At 35.3% G+C, this 21,869-nt stretch overlaps 1 protein-coding gene across 1 annotated transcript in view; it reads left to right on the top strand.

The window, feature by feature from the left end:
• The first annotated feature begins 3,382 nt into the window (after positions 1 to 3,382).
• The window catches only part of LOC121419317 (endoplasmic reticulum membrane-associated RNA degradation protein-like), a 31,609-nt gene continuing 13,122 nt past the window's right edge, over positions 3,383 to 21,869 (top strand). Inside the window, exons 1-9 of the mRNA XM_041613724.1 lie at positions 3,383 to 3,470; positions 8,590 to 8,807; positions 9,520 to 9,668; positions 10,097 to 10,198; positions 14,654 to 14,743; positions 14,985 to 15,082; positions 15,400 to 15,539; positions 16,829 to 16,943; positions 19,637 to 19,739. Coding sequence (XP_041469658.1) covers positions 8,606 to 8,807; positions 9,520 to 9,668; positions 10,097 to 10,198; positions 14,654 to 14,743; positions 14,985 to 15,082; positions 15,400 to 15,539; positions 16,829 to 16,943; positions 19,637 to 19,739 — 999 coding nt within the window. The 5' untranslated portion in view covers positions 3,383 to 3,470; positions 8,590 to 8,605. The remainder of the gene's footprint in view (positions 3,471 to 8,589; positions 8,808 to 9,519; positions 9,669 to 10,096; positions 10,199 to 14,653; positions 14,744 to 14,984; positions 15,083 to 15,399; positions 15,540 to 16,828; positions 16,944 to 19,636; positions 19,740 to 21,869) is intronic.

Here is a 21,869-nt window from a genome sequence, read left to right as displayed (position 1 = left end):
TTTTTCTCACATTAGGTTCAATAATTACCTTGATTTATCATTGAAAATCATAATCAGCGTGGGTTATGTAAATATTGAAATTTGATTGTCTCAGACAATAATTGTTTTGAACATTTTGAGAGATCACTGCAAACTATATATATTTTTTATATTATGACCTTCTGCTTTATCAATTGTATTCTATATTTTTGTGTGTGGCAAATCAAACTATTCTTATTAAATTTCGATAAGGCTATGAGTTAGACAGATACTGCAGCACTACCCAACAATAAATTGTATCCTTCATATCCTATTTAAAGTTATAAAGAATTAGATAAGTATAATATAGGCTTTGGAATCTTGCAAATGTTGACTTACTTACTTACTTTTGTGATTCCCACATTGAATTACTTTAATATGTGCATAATCATGAACATTTACAATAAAAATAATCAACATGCATGTATATAATTGCATGGTGTATTTAGTTGTAAATATGACAATCATCTTCAGTCTCGAGGAGGTGCGATAGTTCAGTCGGTATATATCGAATCTCGGTGATCCAGGTTCGATTCCCACCTGGTGTGTTAGTGCCCTTTAGTAAGGCATTTATCCTCATTACCAATCAACCTCTGGTTGCTTGCTTACAAGCACTCATACTTTCTTAGCATTCAGGTAAAAAAATCACCACCATATGAATTCAGATAATACATTAAATACCTTTATGTATGAAATCGTAACTAGCAGTTTAACGGAAATCGTCCAAACAGGTTTATTGAAGATGAACGTTTCTTTACATGATATCAGTTGACTAACAGGGCTATTGATAAAAGACTAATAAATGAGAAGAATAAAAAGATGAAGTGAAGAAACTTAATAAAACCATCAACAAACACAACAACAACATCTTCAAGTTAATGCAGTAACATAATCATATGAGATGGAATCTTATTAAAGGTCAAGTCCACTTCAGGATTTTTTAAAAACAAGTTCACACCTGGTTACCAGTAATGCATATAGCATTTCCATTTATTTAAAAGCAAGATAAAAGAGTATTGTAGATTAAATGCCTTGCTCACGGTCATAGCTGCCGCGGCCGGGGATCGAACCCCGGACTTTTTCATGTATAGCCATGCGCCTTAGCCCACTCGACCACGGCACCTCCAAATGTTGATTTGAATCGATATGGAAAAATAAGACAAGCATAATGCTGAAAATTTCATCAAAATCGGATATAAAATAAGAACGTTATGACATTTTAAAGTTTCGCTTATTTTTCACAATATAGTTAACATGGTTATATGCACAATTTAGTCACATGCAAATGACAGAATCGATGATGTACGTCACTCACTATTTCTTTTGTTCTTATTGTTTGAACTATACAATATTTCAATTTTTACATATTTGACAATAAGGACCAACTTGACTGAACCATAAAATGTTGAAACAATGGTATTTCTACATGTTCATGGAGAAATAAAACTTTGTTTCACAGGACAATGAGGAGAATATTAGAATATTTCATGCTTCATATAATAAAATACAAAAGAAATAGTGAGTGATGTCATCAATTCCCCCATTTGCATACCGCCCCGAATGTGCATATAACTATTTTGTGAAATTAAGCGAAAATTTAAAATGTCATAACTTTCTTATTTTCCATCCGATTTTGATGAAATTTTCAGTGTTATGCTTGTTTGATTTTCTCCTTTTATTCAAATTATCTTGTCTTTGGGGTGGAGTTGTCCTTCAAGGCACAATGAAATAATCAGGTTGTCATCAGAATTCATTTTCTGGCGATAACTTTTTTTTTGAAAATAAATGCATCGATTTTGGAGTGATTCCCTTTTTTAGGAAGATATAATATTATATAAAACTATAATGTTCCTTAATTCTGAGATTCTGGGTCCGCCTATTGCAATGTTTGAAACAATATAAAGACAACAGGATAGATAAGTATTAGCCAAACTCTCTTTATTACGTTCTCAGTTTATAGAAAAAAAGAGGAATAAGTGATTGGACAAACGTATAGTCGTTGTTAATTTTGCAAACAACGACGTTTATTATATGAACAATATATAATAGAAATACAGCTGAAATAAAGAAGAGTGCTTTTTATATACATATCTTTAATTGTGATAAATATATATTAATTTGAATTATTGAATTTCAACATTTTACTAATATTCTATTAGTATTATTCATGTATACAGATTATAAGTGCTTATTTCAAATTATTTTACTCATATCAGTCCGTGACCCCCCCCCCTTCCCGAAAAGAAAAATCATCCTTTATTTTTAAATGTGAAAAATAATCGAAACATAATCAACATGAATACTTAAAAAGCTCATGACTTCCTATTTTCATTCTTTCGAATTTAAGAACGATAATCTATCTCCCGACTAGAATTTATGACGATTGAGCAAAACCTCTTTAATTTCTTATTATTTTTTCTAAGACCGAACTTTTTTCCACTAAAAAAAATCCAAACAAGTTTATGTTCACAGGAGATGGCGCTCTTAGAATGACAGTTTTGTGCTTTGTAAAGGTGAGTGAGTCCTCTTTTATTTCTTTTCTTTTCCTTTCTGGTCTTCCCAAGAAATTGACCCAAATGAGCACACAACTCTAAAATGGTGTAGGCTGTTGAGAAGTGCCATAAAAAAGTCATTAGAAGTAAATGATATCTCTTTAATATGAGTAAATTGTATTGGTCAAAGAGAATAATAGTAAAATGAACGTATAAAAGCTATGAAAAATACCTTTGAATAATGAAAAATTTAAATGAATATTAGGTTTTTAATAAAAATCATCTTTTCTAGAGCAACTAATATTTCCATAACTTCTATACATTATTTCAAACAATAATAATATTGATATGTATAAATAGTAAAATGGCCATGGCGTTATTTCCTTCTGCAAGAACTTTATAAATCTTGTGCTTTAATAGACTCAGGTGTCTTGGAAATAGATATCTGACCGTTGTTGTACTTATTCCTTAACACGTATGTCCATCTAAAAGGAAGCTGGCTACAGCTAAAAAATATAATAGCAATTATTAGGCCCATACCTTGGAAATAATAGCTTGGAAGTAGGCATACAATTATACAAAACTTATCAGCCTCTGGCTCTGAGTAATGGAGTTTTTACTATACAGAAGTCCTATACGGGTTTTAGCATGTATATTAGCGGGCTATGAATTATTGTACAAGGTAAAAAAAAACACACACACACGCACACATTTGAATTTATGAATTTAATATTTCCGGCTCACCCTTTATGAACCGTTTCAGTATGTCAATGGTCGAGCTTGCCCAGAGAGGAGCGTCCGGCACCCGCCGACAAAAATCACCCATTAAAGAGAGATTTATGTCGCCCTCTCGTGTTCTGAAACTAGGGAAATCCTGCATGCGCAGCTAGGCCGTCTACGTCTGCTATATAATTTTGTTGCCGTCGATCCGACCGCCTTTCCAGATTGATTTGAAAAAACGTAAATAATTGTTATATCAGTATTATTTTAATAAGTATTAAGATCTATTTAAGAATATGTATCGAATCTGTTTATTTGTCATTAAACAGTTATCATCATGCAATTCGATATCGTTCTGTAAGTAAACTACCGTACGATCCCACCCATTTAGTTTCATGGTGTGTTTAAAAATCGGCGGTGGTTATTTTTTAATTTTTTTTTAATTTATTTATTCCACTTTTAAAACAACATAATGTACATAGCAAATTTATATGTAAACATAGTGTATCAATGATCAAATTAACAATGTAACAAGCAACGTAGCAGTGCTACAAGTCTCACGCATTGTGCTAACCAGGGAGCGCTGGTTCGCGGTCCGGCGCCCAGGAGCTTACCGTGTATTTACCCATACTAACCGGACAAGGGTAGATTATGGTCCAAATATCTAGCAAGATGAATTGTGTAAAGAGAAATTATACACTTACCACGATTATATGGATGAAATTCTAACGAGTGGTAGAATTCTGACGTCGAACAAAGACTGGCATGACTGGTCACTGGAACCTCAAAAAACCAAAGAGTTCTCTCCTTCTGCCCTAGTCTCGATCAGCCATTTTGTTATGATTCATAACAAAAACGGCCGATCGAGACTGGGGATGAGACTCGCGCATCCAGGGTCCGTCTCACGCATGGCACCCTTTTTTCTCGCGCATCGGGACCCGACAGGAAAAAAAGAGAAAAACCACCGTAGCATTATTCGCTAGATTCTCCACACTGGCTGACTGCCTTCGCACGCGAGATGAATCCAGAGTGCGGTCTGCGTAGCCAGGCGGCTTCTAGAGAGTAAGGTTACTCTCACTGAAGCCAGGTATTCCTATCCATTCATGTGTGTGTAGGCCGCCTGAAACTTTCGCCCCTGAGATTTCTACTTTCCTTCCAAAATATCTAGCCCTAAATCATGTACATTTTATTTTTAAACAAGAATTAATAAAAAAAATGAGAAAAATATCATGAAAAGACGGAAGAGACTTGCCCGATGTTTACGCCGCCATCTTGTTTCCTATTGTTCTTTGCCAATGTTACATTGGAAGAAAATGGTTGTGGTAGGCCTAGACAGCCGACAGGTGTCTGTTTTGAGGAGTTCTTAGGGCTTTTAACAATGCAAAATCCCCCTGACGGGGCTCATTGATTTTTGTCTTTATTTCATAAAAATACCTATAACTGGACCAAAATAAAAATTACCTTTCACAAATCTAGCTGCACGCTTCTGAACCATTTCAGTCTTAGAGATAAGTTGTTTGGTATGAGGGTCCCAAACGGTTACCAAAGAAGAGTCCTCAACAATTGGACAAACGCTTGCTCCTATGCTAGCTGAGCATTTCCACAGGTTGCGTCGAAGGAAGCCTAGAGTGCTGTTACTCTTCTTTCAGATAGAGTTAATATGGGGTTTCCAGCTGAGGTTTCATTGAAGTATAACTCCAAGATACTTCGCTTCATCAAGGGTGCTGAGAGTAGTTCCATGGATGGAGTAAGGAGATGCTCCAATTATGAGATTTCATTTGTATGAAATTCTCAGCACCTCACCCTTTTCAGCTTTAAACGACATGAGCCATTTCCTCTCCCATTCCTGAGCATTCACTAGTTCTCTGTGCAGGAACTCAATGTCATCGTGGGAGTTTATTGATCTGTATAGGACGGAGTCATCAGCATATAGCCGGATGGAAGAAGAGACACATTCAGGGATGTCATTGATGAAAATCAAGAACAGAAGTGGACCGAGGATTATAGCCTACCGATGTGACAGGAGTGGAGTTACTCATCTTTCTATCTAGTATAACTGGCTGGGTACACTATTTAACCCTTTGAACCCGGAATTATCAGGGGCGGCCTTGACATACACCCTGAAGTATTTGCACATAAATGACTTCTCGACCACATTCACACAATCCCCCATGATTCGAGACCCAATGGCACCTTCCCCCCGCTAGTACCCGGACCGAGCTGGCTGAAGTTGTTTGGCTTCTCGTAGACCTAGTCTACAATCAGAATTATCAAATTTAGTGTCTGTTTTGGGCTCAAAATCACTGTTTTCACCAAAATCAGATATACCAATTGCTTCCCCATAGTAAGCATGTGACTCGCCGCGTATTACACCATGTGTTACCACACATACGACACGAGCAACCACAAAAAAGTGGCATATTTTGTCCATTTTTGAAGCTAAATCATTCCGAAATCATTGCCGACATTGACTGAAATTATCGACTAAATATTCCTACACGTACTAGAAAGATGACGTCATTTTAGAAGATCACCTGACATTTAGAATCCATGCTTTTGAAGGCACATGGCTGTAGGCTATCGGGTATTTGCGCGTTTACCGGCCTATCGGGTTCAAAGGGTTACAGTCAGTCGGCAAGCCCCTGTGTTAATGAGCAAATGGGCAAGATTTATCCAAGTCCTCTCGTGGCTGAATTCATGTCCCTGCAAAATCTTGTGAATTGTGAGACTTTTTTCTCAAAGAATTTAACCACTTTCTCCTGGAGTAAAATTGATTATTTTTGTACCATTGGGAAGAGTAAATGTTACTCTTTCATATTGGTTATTTGTTTTGAATAAAATATTTTGATAAATAAGTGAATTTTTTACCAGAAAAGATGCATCAAACAGAATTTTGTTCCTCTGTTTTCACTTGCAAATTGTGCAACATTTTGTGTTTTAGGTACCAACATTGTTTATATCATCAGAAAGCTCAAACTCTATACTTTTTTACAATGTCACTCTTGATCTGTGGCATCTTTTAGATGGTTCAGCAGCCAGCTTTTTCCATCAAGATGCAAGACAAGATTTCTAAAATTTCTGAGTAACATAAAATCCAGAGTTCTGATTGGTTGAATAATGTTTTCACAACATTAGGCGCGGGTTATTTGAAGAGATTACCACATGGTGAGTGTGACCTTGCAGAGGCCCAGTGTGGGGAACATTGGAATTTGCGTGGGTGTGTGGTCTCTGTGACCAATCAGAGTGCAGTATTCTTGTTTTTGAGCTGCTAAATGTACTTGGCCTATGAAAAGCTGGCTGCTGACCCATCTAAGATACATCTTCTTATACAAATTATATCATATTAAAGCGTAGATCTTCAGCTTTATTATGATCTAAAAATCATTTGTGCTCAAACAGAAATCAAGTGTGAAAACAACAACATTTGTTGCATGAAAAAAATCATTTTGTTTCATGTTTTATATCAAAAGTTTTCCCTATATTACAACATTTTTTAAAAATTCCAAACACATGACCTGAAAGAATGATTCTTCTTTACAAAGATACCAAAAACATGAAATTTGGTTAATATCTAGAGCAGCAATGGCAGAATAAAAAGAGGTGTTTTGGTTCGCACCAAGCTCATTAATAATGCAAAAACCCTATAGTCATGAATATCACTTGGATAAAAGAAGCTACTTTTTCAGGGCTTGCCGACTGACTGGTTAAGGAAGTCCTTGATCCGTTTTGTCCTTGACATAACAAATAAAATATTGCTGTACTTGTTTGGGGGGTCAATTCAGGGAATATTTGTCAAGGGTACTGTTTCTTTTTTAGAACTTAGAAATCAAATGGACCTAGTTCATGAAACTTAGGTATAAGGGTAATCAAGTATTGCTGAACATTCTGCTTGAGTATGAGGTCACAAGACCAAATTCAAAAGTCATTTAAAAGTTTTAAATTTTAAAACTTTAAAAGTTTGTGGATCTAGGTCATTAAAATTGTTCTTAAGAGCAACCGTGTATTCCTGAATATCCTGTGCATGTTTTAGGTCACATGACTAAGATCAAAGGTCAGTGAAATTTGGCTATGTTGGGGGTATTTGTTGAATTTGCATCATAACCTTTTACGGATTTAGTTCATGAAACATAGACATAAGCATAATCAAGTTTGAAAGATTGTTTTGTACATACCGGTATGTTAGTTCACATGATCATGGTCAAAAGTCGTTTTGGGTTAATAGCCATAATATATTAGGCCATAATATATTAGTATCATATGAATGTTTTGTTTTGTGAATATATATATATTCAATAGCTGTTTTGAAAGTGAGCACTGGTGCTATATTAAATTGCATAATGCAGGCGAGACTGCCAGAGGTGTTCCACTGGTTTTCCAATTCTTGTTAAGGGTAGGGTTTCACATGCCACTACTTGTTAAGGGGTGCATTTTCAGAATATGGAAATATAGTTGTTTAGGGTGCTTTTCGAAACCCCATGGTTGCGCCTGGTATCCACTTGTCAATGGAAGCGGCCCTTTGGGAGGCTGTGATACTGTCCGGTGTGAGTATGAGATTTACAGGGATAGGCAAGAGTTCCAAAGGTAGGAGTGTCACATATGTTTCTCTAAGATTAAGAAATGCGTATGTCCATTGGCCTCCTGTGTATACTGTGCCTGTGGCATGTGATCTGTATTGCACTTGTTCCTCGGAAGAGTTTGAATCATGTCAAAATGAAAAAGTGAGACTTTGAAGTGTTAGTACAATAGGGACTTAATTTTTCATGTCAAAATTTCAGATAAATTGAGTTTTGCTTACCATCTTAAACTGTGCCATAATACCTTCTGTCACATTGCAATCGGCCTTTATCTCAAACTTAGTCTCAGACTCTCAGAGCTAATTAAATAAGGATTTCCTTTTTATTGTGTGTTTTGATCTGACAGGGCAAAATCATATTTGCTGGCTGTCTAATTCCACCCTATATTAAACTCAATAAAAATCCTTATGTCATGATATAGTGGCATAGAGTCTACATGAACTACCAGCCTCTTGTGCAGAAGTGAGCAACAGTGCTAGAAAGTTCTAGCTCGACAAAAGACTTCATCGCCGATGTTTAATATTTTGATCTCTTTATTTTATTCCTCCTGCTCCTCTTTCACCTCTTTCTCTTCTCTCCCATCATTTCCCTGAGTCTAGCATGCATTCTTTTGATAATTAAAGAACTATGTGAGATTTCCATTTCAAAGTTGGCTCATGTATGTATAAGGGATGGACAATGATCTGATAAGCTTTTGGTATGTGGATTCATAGTGTATGAGGTCAAAAATGTCATTATATACTTTGAAATTCTTGCAATCCTTTCTTTTACACATTTCATATTAGATGGTGCTATCCCAGGATGTCTGTAAATTCTAATGAAGCATCATTATTGATCCAAGATGAAGAAAATATAGTACAGGAGACATATCTATCACCTTCAGTCTATCATCTGATCTGTGAGATTGGAACGAGGACATCAGCTACTGGAAAGCCTTGTTTGTTAGACAATGGCCTTATAGATTGGGATTCCTTGAACAGACTTGCTCTGCAGGATGGTATAGGTAGGTATAGGTAGTATCCTTTCATTGGTAATTCTCACATTTTTTTTAATGATGGACAAATGTGGGGCTGCAGGAAAGATGAGGTTAAGACTTTTTGTGGGAATGCTACCAAAAACACATGAGGCTTTTCTCTGCAGCCCAATTAATTGTCTATGATGAAATGTGAGGATGGGCAATGGGAAAGAGGTTTGCAGGATTTGCGCATAAAAGACGTGGCTCTAACTATTATGAAGGTGATTATCTTAATTATTCATAATTAACAACAACTGCAGTGAACTTTCGTGAAACGTGTAATATATCATCCAGTTGCTGTTGTCATTATTCAAGAATGCATTGCAAACTTTGTATGTTATGACCAATGTGAACGATAGGCTATAAGATATTGAACTTTGACTAGGAAATATCGGACATTGAAGAACCAAGTAACTCAAAGTCATTTATAGATAATCTGCATTCATATGACTGTTGCTAAAATTATATCACTGTTTCTGTTGGATATGAGTATTGATGATTTTGAAAGTCCTAGTAATTTCCCTATCAAAATGAATGCCACATATTTGTTTGCATAATTTTGTAGTAGCAGACATCGAGTGAGAGAGAAAGACAGGGAGAGAATTGGTTTCAATTGATTATTACTTTGAATGTTATTATGACCATCATTATTATCATAAACTTCTGCAACAATTTGAAATAATGTACAACACTTTTTCAGATTCCTGGGAGACCAAGAAAGATTTTATTGACATTGTGAGTAAACTTACTCCACTTTGTCTGGACATCCACGAACATGTGATGGCGCTCTCTCTATCTGATCTGCAGGAGACATATAGTGAATGGTTTGAATGGACAGGTTCCCCTGAAGTAAGTGTGTTATCAGTATATATTATATGATGCCTTAAACTGTCTTATCAACAATTCTGTGTACAAGCTTTTCTAATAAGAAAAAAAATTGGTTTTGTTTTAGGTGGTGAGTTGTAAAAAAAATGTGAAGCCTAAAGATGCTGTGAATTTCCCCCTTGTCAAGATAAGTAATAAAAAGGAGAAGTGACTTACTATTTTTAGAGGTCAAAATGACTAAATATTGGCTACATACAAAACCAACGACAGTTCCTCTTGCACAAGTTTTGTGAGAATTTGTGGTTGCTTTATGCCGCAGCTGGCCATTACATATTATTCTATACATGTACATAGGAATTGTTTGAAAATAATTTGTTGAGGCGATCTTATCCATTTTGTTAATTTGGCTTTGTTGATAATGCATGGTGATGAATAATTTTTTTTTACTGTAGGTTTTCCTTGAAGGATTGCAGCTTCTTAAGGAGGGAGATATGAGAGGTCCTTCAATTAGTTTACTCATGACCACATCGGCTCTAGAGAGGGCGCTTGGAGATGTGAGTTGTAATTCCCATGTAAGGAATTTACATATTTTGATGCAGAATTTTATCTTACGGCGCTTTCACACCTGAACATCTTGCCAGTATGTGATGTCATATGTAAGCTACATCAAGCTGTTTTAATCACATTTATTGATATCAAGAATTACTATTTGATAATAAGTGATTCTTCATATAAATAACCTGAATTAATCATATTTTGTATTGTAAGGATAATGCTATTCTCGATATCAAAATGGAATACCGAGATACCAATGACATGATCAATAAATATGATTAAAGGAGAAAACAATTGGCCATACATGCAGTATGCAGGCATAAATCCCCATGTGGGTGTTTCATATATAGCTGTTCGTAAGTTACAGATGATTTTACTCGTGATTGATGACCTTATCTTGGGCTAAATGACATATCGCTTGGCACCTAAGAACATGTTCATAAAGTCGTTCATAACTTTACAAATGCTTTATGAAACACCCGTCAGTGTGACAGTCCCTTTAGTTTAAGGTTCCTGATGAACACTTTCTGCTGCTTTACTCAATTATGTTTTTTGCACAATAATTGATATTGATAATTAGATTTAATTAGATGTATAATTATTTTATTATTTTATTTAATTGTATGTGTATGTGGATGCAAGTAGACTGATAAACCAAAGTGAATTATTAAGTATCCTCCAATTCTTCCAGTATGATTAACAGAAGGACCTGGGGATCCAAAATACATGACTATGGGGTACACAGCAAAGAAAGACACAGGGGTTTATGACTCAGATTTTAGTTTCAATGACAAAAAGAAAAATAACAGTGCACTTTATTATTCAAATTACACACATACATATATTTACCAGTACATACAGCACTTGACTTGCCACTGTTACAGATTATACAGTGCGTCCAATAAAAATGAAACTGAGATTTAGCGATGATGTATCATAACTTAATCATAAATACAATAGACAAATGACCTACCAATGTAAAGCTTAGAATCCCCTCTTTCATCTGATATTACTTAGATTATTCCCCATTCACGCATGACTGAGCAAAACAATTCGAAATAGGGATGCCATACAAAATCTATTGGGCATCTAGCTTGTGAAGAGAAAATTTTGTTTCCAGCTTCCCAGTCTCGACATTCGTTTCCACGTCTGTTAATTCCAGCGTCCATACAAAGAGGTTGATTCCTAGACTGTTTAACCATGTTTTAGGTCGGTCGCCCAAAATAATTTTAAAGAAAATGTATATCATAACTATACTTTAAATTAATTTGGACCTCTTTCTAATATTCATACGGGACAATAGGGAATTAATTTAATTCCTATCTAGGTTTTCAGCTTCTACATGTAACTCCCCATGTCAAGGCTCCAGTCAGACTCGGTTGTTTTGCCAGCCCTCGCGACTAAACGTCTCATATATAATGAAAAAATTGCGGACGTTGGTGAATAATGGTGCGCCGAGCGAGTTTGGATAGCGCACACACGTCTACACGCAGGGTATAATGTACAGAGAATTTGATCTGTGTTATATCAAAGCCAATTTATTCACTATTTCTTGTTCATTACTAAAAAGCATTCAATAATTCAATAAGTTCCCAAAGGACATATCTTTTTGCAATGAAATATATACAAACAATTCATAACAATTCATATCAATACTTCAAAAGATATGAATTTGAAAAAAATTTATAAAAATTTGCAGCACTGCTATCGACCGTGTGCATTCCAAACGGTCATCCGCACTTATGCAAATATGCCGGCTGCGCTCTTATGCAAATTATTCTAATTACCATGTATGTACATAAAACAAAGCCAGTGATGAATTATTCAACCTATATCTACAACAATTTGATCATATAAAACTGCAAAAAACTCTTCTAACATTTCTTCATTAAATATTGAGGTTTCATATTCATTCCTAGTACAATTATCTTTCTGGAATATGAAATTATCTTTAGTAAGTTCTAATGATAACCAAAAGACATAATACGGTTAATAAAATTCTTGCGACAGCTTGACTTATAAGTAAACAATAGTCATGTGTAGGGCCGATTGTTTAATTCATGATTCTTGTTGCGAGATCAATACAGTGTAGTTTTTAAAAAGCAACAAACAAACAAAACACCTAAACTACTTACTACTAACTTTTTTATGAATAAAAAAAGAAAAAATATATAGTTTATAAAAAATTAGAGGTATGACTGTGAGAGTTTTTTTGTTATGTTTTTATTTTAATATTTTTTGTGGTGAATTTTATATTCACCTGTTCTTTTAATTTGCTTTCACTCATTTGCCCAGTTTTAGTCATCAACACAATCAGCTCCCTTTTTTGACATCTTTTTCCGTATAAAAATAAAATAAAGTATAATTATATTGACTGGGCTTGAGGGGTACATCAGAAATATTGACCTATCTAAGATCATATTGCACAACTCGAAGACGAGCGCCATATGGTCTTAGCGGTTAATATTTCTGATGTACCCCGAATGAAGCCCAGTCAATATAATTATTATTACCTATAGGATCTACAAGAAATTGACAAAACATGAATTATAGCATTCTTAACAGGTACAGTACCTGTACACACAATATATGGATTTCGACTTCCTCCAAAGGGATGGAAACTGTTGCACTCAGCTTCCATAACACTGTACAAAGTCAGAGAGTGAACTCAAGCTTTTAACGTCTCATAACACTGTACAAAGAAAGTAAATGTACATGTAATTTTACTGTTCTATGAATTATAGGAGTTTATTGTAACGTTGCAATTGTTTAAGATGAATGGGCTCGATTGCACGTGCATTGTTGTAGATGTTGTTGTCGTGCTGCAAATACAGGTGTTAGAGGCACGTGCTGCAGCTCTCACGTTGGTGTTCATGTCAATAGTCAAAACTTCATGAGTCCTAACATTAGTGCTCTGATGAAGATTATTTTCATCTTCCAGGACTTCTTCCAGCTCATTAAGTATGACCTCTTGTGAGCTGGTCAATGTAAGTCCAAGATCAAAGTAAGGCTCTGCCTCTAGTTCAATGGTATTAGTAGCATCATTTTGGCCTGGGCCTGGTTCAGTGTCATTTACTCTGCTCACAGTTGCAGGAGGTGTTGATGTTGACGCCAACATTTGATACGTTCTCTTTCTTGAAGTTTGCTCTTTTCTTCCCAGTGCATTAGACAAAGCATCAGATATTTATTGCTTTTTGACATCAATCACTTGGCCTGTGTACAATGAAAGACTTCCGTCATTTGCATGTCCAGAAACCGGGCAAATTCCCCTCGCAGCAAAGTCAGAAACATCCAAAATTGATAAATACACGTTGCACTTAGATTTAGATCAAGGTGTTTGAAAGAAGATGTCACATCTAGCATTCAACTTAGATACATAGTTTTTGAATGGTACAACAGTACAGTTCTCGTCTATGGTCTTGTACATTCTTCCTTCATCTTTACATGAAGATTGGTTTCCTTCATGAGTTTTCTTTGTCAATTCATCAACTGCCTGAGCAACGTACTACCGTCCATCAGAATCAGTTTGTACAGAAAACGGTTCTTTTTCAAGTCTCTCTGACTTTCCCTGCCTCTACAGCACATATAAATCATTAACTCAAACCATACCCTTTGTTGAAGTCCAGCAGGGGTGTTTTGATTGAAACACCTGAGGTGTACAACTTCTCAATTTCTTTATTATCCACACTCTGAAGGTGTACAATATCCCCTTTGCCAGCCTTTTTAAGTTGTACGGTTGCTGCTCTGTACGACACGCTAGCATTGCTAAATTCAGTGTCTTTAATGATATCAATCAGTTCTGGATTGCATCTTTCAAATGGCGATTGAGGCCAGCATGGATACTCTTGAGTGAAGTGGTTTTGTAATATTCCCCATCAGCTTTCCGTGCTTCGAGATAAAATTTGGACAAAACAGCTGCAAGTTCACTTTGCTCTTGCTTCTCAAAATCTGTGGAGAGACCCTTCTCCGCCAAATATGCCCGTAACAATCAAGCTGCTCCCTTTGTGGCCTTTTTTGTGTTCTCCAAGTCTTTATCAGAATTTTTCTAATTTCAGCTTCATCTAACGTAGCGAAACTGGAGGCTGCCATGTTGAAATGTTGTTATGCTTCGATCGTCTGCTATTACTTGATGGGATTTTATGTTGCACGTCCAGCTCGTGGGCACTGCATTTTGAACGAACAGCAAACTGAAATAAGCGATTGAAATTGGCTCCTACTGCGCAAGTGAACTAGCAGAAATATGGCGAATATTGCCCTCTATTTCGTATAGCATGGAAGGGCAACATGGCAAATGTTCATAACATTGGTCTCGGATTGAAAGTAGCACGCAAAATTTATCTGCTAAAATGCCTTGTATAGGTAATAATATAGCATATTCTAATTTGTGAAAGATTGAGTCTCTTAATTTGACTTTATATAGGCCTATATATTTTTTCAATCAATGTTCATTGCAGGTGTATTTGATGAAAAATAAGCCTTGTCCATCTCTTCTTAAAGATCTCTTGATAACAGAAGAGTTACAGAGCTTCTTTGGATGTCATGCAGTGAGTAGCTTTCGTAATTTTTCTTTTAATATAATATTGTTCAAAATATTTTTTGTTCCCTCGCAAAAATTAAGAAATTGGTTTAATAATGATATTTTAGAATGTACTTTGGAGGAAATAATCTGAAATTATTTCTATGGTTAGTAGCAACAATTCCAGAGATTATTGACCATGCTTACAATAATATTCATAAATGATTATATGAGTATCAAAGATATATCATATTCTTTATTTTTTTCAGTTATTTTGTTTACGAGTTTTAATTGGACCTCCGACAAGTCTCAACCTTAGAAATATTCTTTGGCATGGATTTGCATCACCTGGTGAAATTCCATCAAGGTAAACTTGTCTATTTTATGTAAGCTACAATCTCAGTAGTTTACTTTGTTATTTACTTGTTAAGATTAAAACTGTACTTTAAAGACATGATTCAAAGATACAATGACCACTTTTTTCAGTTGTTTTGTTTACAAATTTTGATTAGAATAGTAGGTGCACCAAATGCAAAGAAGTGTTTGAATATAAAAAAAACCCTACCATCTTATCATTTTAAACTTAGTAATTCTAATCATAAATGATTATTAGTGTGCAGTGCTGATTAAAAATGATACAAACACAGAGGGGATTGACCTTTTTTCTTTTTTATTACAATTTAGATACGCAAGTTTTCTATTAGTGGTAGTAGCTGATCTTGGCTACAAGCTCCACAATCAAGGCATTAATTCATCCAGCATTCCACATAGGAAACAGATAGAATTCCAGAATTATCTTCCATTACTACATGATAAATTCCCTGGTAAGAGATTATGTTTTCTTCAAAGTTTTCTTTATTCACATAAAAAATGCACATATAGAGATTAAAAAAATAGAATATTTTCCAATTTACAAATATATTTATATATATGTGTGTGTGTGTGTGTGTGTGAAATTATAAATGTACAACAGCTTTGGCAACTCTTTTATGCTAAATATTGTGAAAGAAATGGATGTAGAGAACAATGGTAGGTGTAGCTTAAATCAAGGTTCCCCAGAGCTATCTGCCCTTTGGAAAAATTGCTAATGCCGAAAAAATGTCTCTGCCGGGAATCGAACCCGGGGGCCCCCAGCTTTGAACGCTGGTGCCTTAACCACTAGACCACAGAGATGGGTTAGTGGCCAGGGCGACCCCGATCTGATTGACCATCAGATAGACAGGTTTCGAAAATCTGTCTGTCTGATGGTCAATCGGTGATCAGCGTTCACATTGTAAGGTCAAAGGTCATTTTGAGGTCAACATTAAAGTTTACGTACAAGAAGCTTATGACAAATGTTATTCCATCCCAGTTATTTTTCGATGAACTTTTGATGCGATTCTGTTGCATGCCCTCCCAAATTACAATATTTCAGGGGCCCGTCTTACAAAGAGTTGCGATTGATCCAATCAATCGCAACTCTGGAAAGCTAGCAAAGTCAACATATGAAATGCATATTTGTTCAAAAAATATTCTAGATTTGAATGTATATCCAGAAATTCATTGATTTCATGACAATTTGGTGTGATCTCCTTGGTTTACAAAGGACATTTTGCAAATTTCATGTAGAAAAAATTATCACAATGAAGGATTTCCATAGAGTTACGATTGATTGGATCAATAATCGTAACTCTTTGTAAGACGGCTCAGGTTTTTTTCACAAGTGGGCGAGATACAACATCGCTTATGCCTTATCTTTCTATAGAAATATTTAGTTTAGTAATGTAGAAGAACATCATATCTTGGATAATTTGTATAACTCATTTCGTTAATGTTAGGATGGTTCCAAAAATTGCACTGAAATTAATTGTCAAATAATGACAGGTAATGAGGATTAGTTGAAACATTTGTCATGGAGGATATATAAGAGCATGTTACACACAGAGGCCTGTTACAATCGGTAATGTGGCAGCGATGCCTAATGTTGCACAATGCATTATTTACACACTGAATGGATTGTGTTTTGACTTAACAATCAGAAAGAGTCCCTTTGGTGAAATTTATATTCAAGAGAACTCTGTCGGGTCTGGTCTTTATGAAACTATTTTGTTTTATGTTTCTCCTATGCATCTAGTTTTATTTCCAGATCATTTAAATTCACTGTCTAAAGAGGTTCAGAGGATAGGTCTTTTCTGTGACAATCACATTTCATTGTGGGACCAAGCTCTTTATTATTATAGTATTGAAAGGTAAGCTTCTCAGATATGTTCTTTAAAAAAAAAATCAGTATGATAATTAGCTTATCATATCATATAGTATCATATAGATAACTTTTTTGTAATAGGTCAATGGAGAATAATGAATCACTTCAGTTCCTAAGCACTGGGAAGTAGTCTTTTTATAGTACCAAAATTCAATTTCAATCAAAGCTTTTTTAAAACAAAGTGTGCCCCTTTTAGAGGGTTGTATTTGTAGGATAGTCTATAGACTTTTACATAATTTCATATTGATATTGAAATTACTATTGTAATATTAGTGTGTTTGATTTTGAAGTGCTGCATAAGTAATAATAAATGAATAAAACAATTATACTGAAATGCATGAAATCACTGTTTGCTTGAGTGAACACCAGCCACTTTTGTAAAGGGTATAAAATTGACTTCTGCAGGAATTGGGATTCTATTTGACCAAGGTGAAAAGTCATTCACATTAAAAGAAAACATCTTTTGTAATAGATGTTAACTTGTGTTGTGTATGCATTGGTTTGTTATTTAATTGTTTATGATTATTTTATTATTATTATTAATGATATTATTATTATTATTGTTATAATGACTATTATTAATAATATTGCAAAAATAAATACAGTTCACACTTGAAATTGCCATTTCTCAACTTTTATTGTCACTGGGGGATATTCCCAGATTATTGTAGCATATCCAGTTTGATAATCCGAACAATTTTCAAGAATATTTCTCCATTAAGCAAAATCGAACAATGGAGACTTCGGCGAAGGAGGTCAAATGAAAAGGGTGTCAGTTGGGTCACCTGACCTACAGAAGGAATACATCCGACCGGGACTCCAGGACAGGTATTTCCTGGGGTGCGGTTCCCCTAAATAATTATCATCTATTCAATATTATGTTTATCTCATGTGTTACAGATATAGGAGGGAGAGGTGAATATGAGGGGGAACCGGGTCACATGGTCTGCCGGAAGGGAGACATTTGACTGTTACTCCAGGACAGGTATTTCCTGGGGGCGGTTCCCCTATGCAGTTGTCATTAATTGAATATTATAGTTATCTCATGTATCAGGAGGGGGAGAGGTTTCAAGACATGAATGTGAAATCTGAAATCTTGGAGGAAAATCTTGGGAAAATTCACGTAGTGTACCAATCACAAAAATCATGTCTTGTACCCCCCAGTGCCAAGGTGAGAATGAGCGCATGTTTGCAATTCTTTCAGCGGGTGTGCATGTCCCGAAATTGCTCGCTATATTTTTTTGGCTGTTCCCCGCGGATCCTGCGTGGCAGTTGTTTAGCTATCACTAAGGACATTTTGTTATGGTGCTAATCAGGCCGCTGTCAGCCAATCGCAGACCTGTTGCTAGGGGCGTTCTGTGAAAATTTCCCGCAGAATATAGGCTCAGGCGTTGATTGATCTTTACAGACTCTATGGAAAGCTATTAGATACATCTGCTGTAAGGACCTTCATTCATTCGCAAATGCGTCTATTCGCTAATTCGAATAATTGTATTATTGTAATTGTTATTATTAATATCATCATCATTATTATTGTGTATCATTATTTATTTATTAATTTTTCATGTATTAATATTAATATCATCAGAGGGGGGAGTAAAAAGAAGTGTGTAGCATTTTCCTTATGTCACATTCGCTGGCCAATGACAGGACACGGGGATAGCCGGTGGGGTGATTGATTATCGACATACTTCCAACGCATTTTCTTTTTTTCTCTTTGTCATTTCACATTTATGGTTTGAAAAGGAAAGGCATAAAGCAATAGGGTTGAGATAACAGTTGGATCGTGTGGGTGTAGTGCATCTCTAATAAATTGTGGCTAAATTCACGAACTCAAGGAAAACCAGATGAAACAAAATTTATATTAGTTAAAGTGAATGCATTTTTTGACAGGTGGATTAGATGATTAGATCTGGAGCAAATGCAAATACAAACAATAGAAGCTTTGAAACCTTTTTTAGAGCAGATTTTATAAAGAATCACATGATCCTGTATAATGTACTCTTAATATAACTTTTAATTTTATTTGAAAGGCTCCATATAGTCAGTTGGGTGTGTTCAGTCAAAATCAATTAATGCAAGAAAACTTGTGAAACCACCTCTTCTCCTAAGCTTGTTAAAAGAACTGCATGTGTATCCCTCATATCATGAAACTCTTAATAATAAATAATGATTGAAAAGTGAAATTGATCTAAAAACAAATCTCAAAATCTTAAAATCCATATTTTATTGCTCGAAATAGACACCAGAAATGAAATACTCCGAAAATTTGTTTTGCCCAATTGATCGTGGGCCCGGCAGCCACTGTGCAGTGCCAGATCGATCCCTTTAATTATTGAACGCCAAACAGTGTAGCAGCAACTCCCATCTTTTCATGTCTTTTGGTCTGATGCGGCTGGAGTTTGAACATCCGACCTCCTGGTTGTGAGACGAACGCTCTGCCAACTGAGCCAACACACCGGTCACCAGTTAGACAGGGATCCTGAAATGTTTTTCATTATCTTGTCTCTTTTTCCCTTGTTTCTTCTGCCTCTTATTTATCTCCTACACTCCTTCCCACTCTCTTACACCTCTCTTTATTCTTTTATTATATTCTGTCTTTTCTGACTCTATTTATTCCTTTGTCTTTGTGATTCAGGCTTTTTTTTCAACCTCCATTGTCTCTTACTTGTTTTCCAGGTATAATCACTGCATAATGATCATATGCCCTCTTCTTGAACACCTGATCAGACTCATTTTTGCGAAAGCCAACCGATGTCCCGAAAGAGTTCTGACAGCTGAGGTATATAACTTTGTTAATTGAAGATGAGATAATGAGAGAACAGTTATAATAGGTGGACAAATTGTTTACTTGTCCTCGACTGACAGACCCAATTTTTTGTCTGCGACCATTTTATTATTCATAAAAAAATCCAATAACAGCAAAGGTTACATAAAATAAATGACAAAATGACAAGAAAGAAACCTTCCCAAAAAGTTGCTTAAATATCACATTTTACATCTTATTATTCATGAAATGGCCATCTTTTTACTAAATTTTCTTAAAATTGTGTTGATGTAGTTGGAAACTACTGAAAAATTAGAATATTTAGCCCTTTTTTGACTCTGAAAAATCATTTTATGATGTTACACTAGTAAATATTGTAGTCCCACATGTAGACTTTCATGGTGTTGACAGTTAATTTTGCAATACTTTCATGAAAATTTAATCGTGGGACTACCATATTGACCAATATTGATTAAAAAGTTACAGTGATCAAGACAGCAACAAAAGGGGGAAATTGCTCCATAGTCTTAATGTAGATGTTTGTTGACATATTTTTTTCTCAAAGAAATTAATCACTTTATTTCCTTGCCTATAAAATTATTTCAGAACAACCGACCAACAATAATTTTAAAAAAGGCCTACTAGAGGACAGCTATGCCATTTCTTTTTTTTGCCTAGTCAGGCTGCTCATGTCATGATTTGCCAGCTACTTCAACAAATTTGCCAAGTTTGATATTTCGCATTCATGGGTTCAGAGACACACAAAAACAACTTTCAACTTGGTGTGAAATTTTTAATGATCATCTTGATCATCTGAGGGGTAAAAATCAGGTCAGTAGGGGTACAATTTTGAAAATGCCCTGTTTGTGTGACATGTCAGACAGAGACAAAGTGTACAGCATTGTATAACCTTGACCTCCTGTTGAAACGTTATGACTGGAGATGGGTAAAAATGTTAACAAACTTTCATTAGAACTAAAGGCAAATCATTTTTCTTTTGATTCACTGTATTTTTATTTCGAAAAGTCTCAGTCTAAGAAGCCCTTATACATTATACAGTGCGTCCCAGAATAAACGAAACCGAGATTTAGCGATCATTTATCATAACTTAATCATAAATAGAATAGACAAATGACCTACCAATTTAAAGCTTAGAATCTCCTCTTTCATCTGATATTACTTAGGTTATTTCTTATTCACGCATGAGTGAGCAAAAACAATTTGAAGAAAGGATACCGAAAACTCATTTGGCGGGGGTTATCTGGGTTTCAAAAAGAAAACCACATTTCTGAAAAGTTCAATATCTGCTCTTTAATTTGGTACCAAAATTACAAAAAATGGTCAAGAAATGAAAAAGTTCTGTTCATTTGAAATAAGGCTTGTATTTCCATAATTTCATGAGATAAACGTGTTTTCACCGGTTTCCCACAGAAGCTTTCGATGGTGAACAAAAGATTTAATGCATGGCTGATCGTCAACAACACAGAGTGTCGAGAGAGTTTGAAAGCCATCCTGGAGAACCTCTTCATTTTATGAAATTATTGAAATTCAAGCCTTATTTCAAATGACCAGAACTTTGTTATTTCCTGACCATTTTCTGTAATTTAGGTATCAAATTGAAGAGGAGATATTGAACTTTTCAAAAATGTGGTTTTCTTTTTGAAACGCAGATACCCCCCGCCAAATGAGTTTTTGATATCCTTTCTTCAAATTGCATTTGCTCACTCATGCGTGAATGAGAAATAATCTAAGTAATATCAGATGAAAGAGGAGATTCTAAGCTTTAAATTGGTAGGTCATTTGGCTATTTTATTTTTGATTAAGTAATGATAAATGATCGCTAAATCTCGGTTTCGTTTTTTCTGGGACGCACTGTATAAAAAGGGGATCAAATGGGCTCATTTAAACCCCTATTCCACAGAGAGCAAAACCTGAGAGACCACTGTAAGACCATGAAACTTGCTTGATCTTTCAAGGGTCCTTCAATGACCTTTCAAAGATCTCCTAGTTCTTTAATGATGCCTGATCGATCTTTCAGTGGTCTTCCTGGTGTTGTAATCTCCCAAAACTTTCTGAAATGGTTCAAAACAGCCTTTCAGGAAAATGGTTGTTTGATGGTCTTTCAGCGGTCTCTTGATGAACTTA

This window comes from Lytechinus variegatus, chromosome 7 (genome assembly GCF_018143015.1).
Source record: "Lytechinus variegatus isolate NC3 chromosome 7, Lvar_3.0, whole genome shotgun sequence".
Taxonomy (NCBI): domain Eukaryota; kingdom Metazoa; phylum Echinodermata; class Echinoidea; order Temnopleuroida; family Toxopneustidae; genus Lytechinus; species Lytechinus variegatus.
This window is presented reverse-complemented; position numbering and strand designations above follow the sequence as displayed.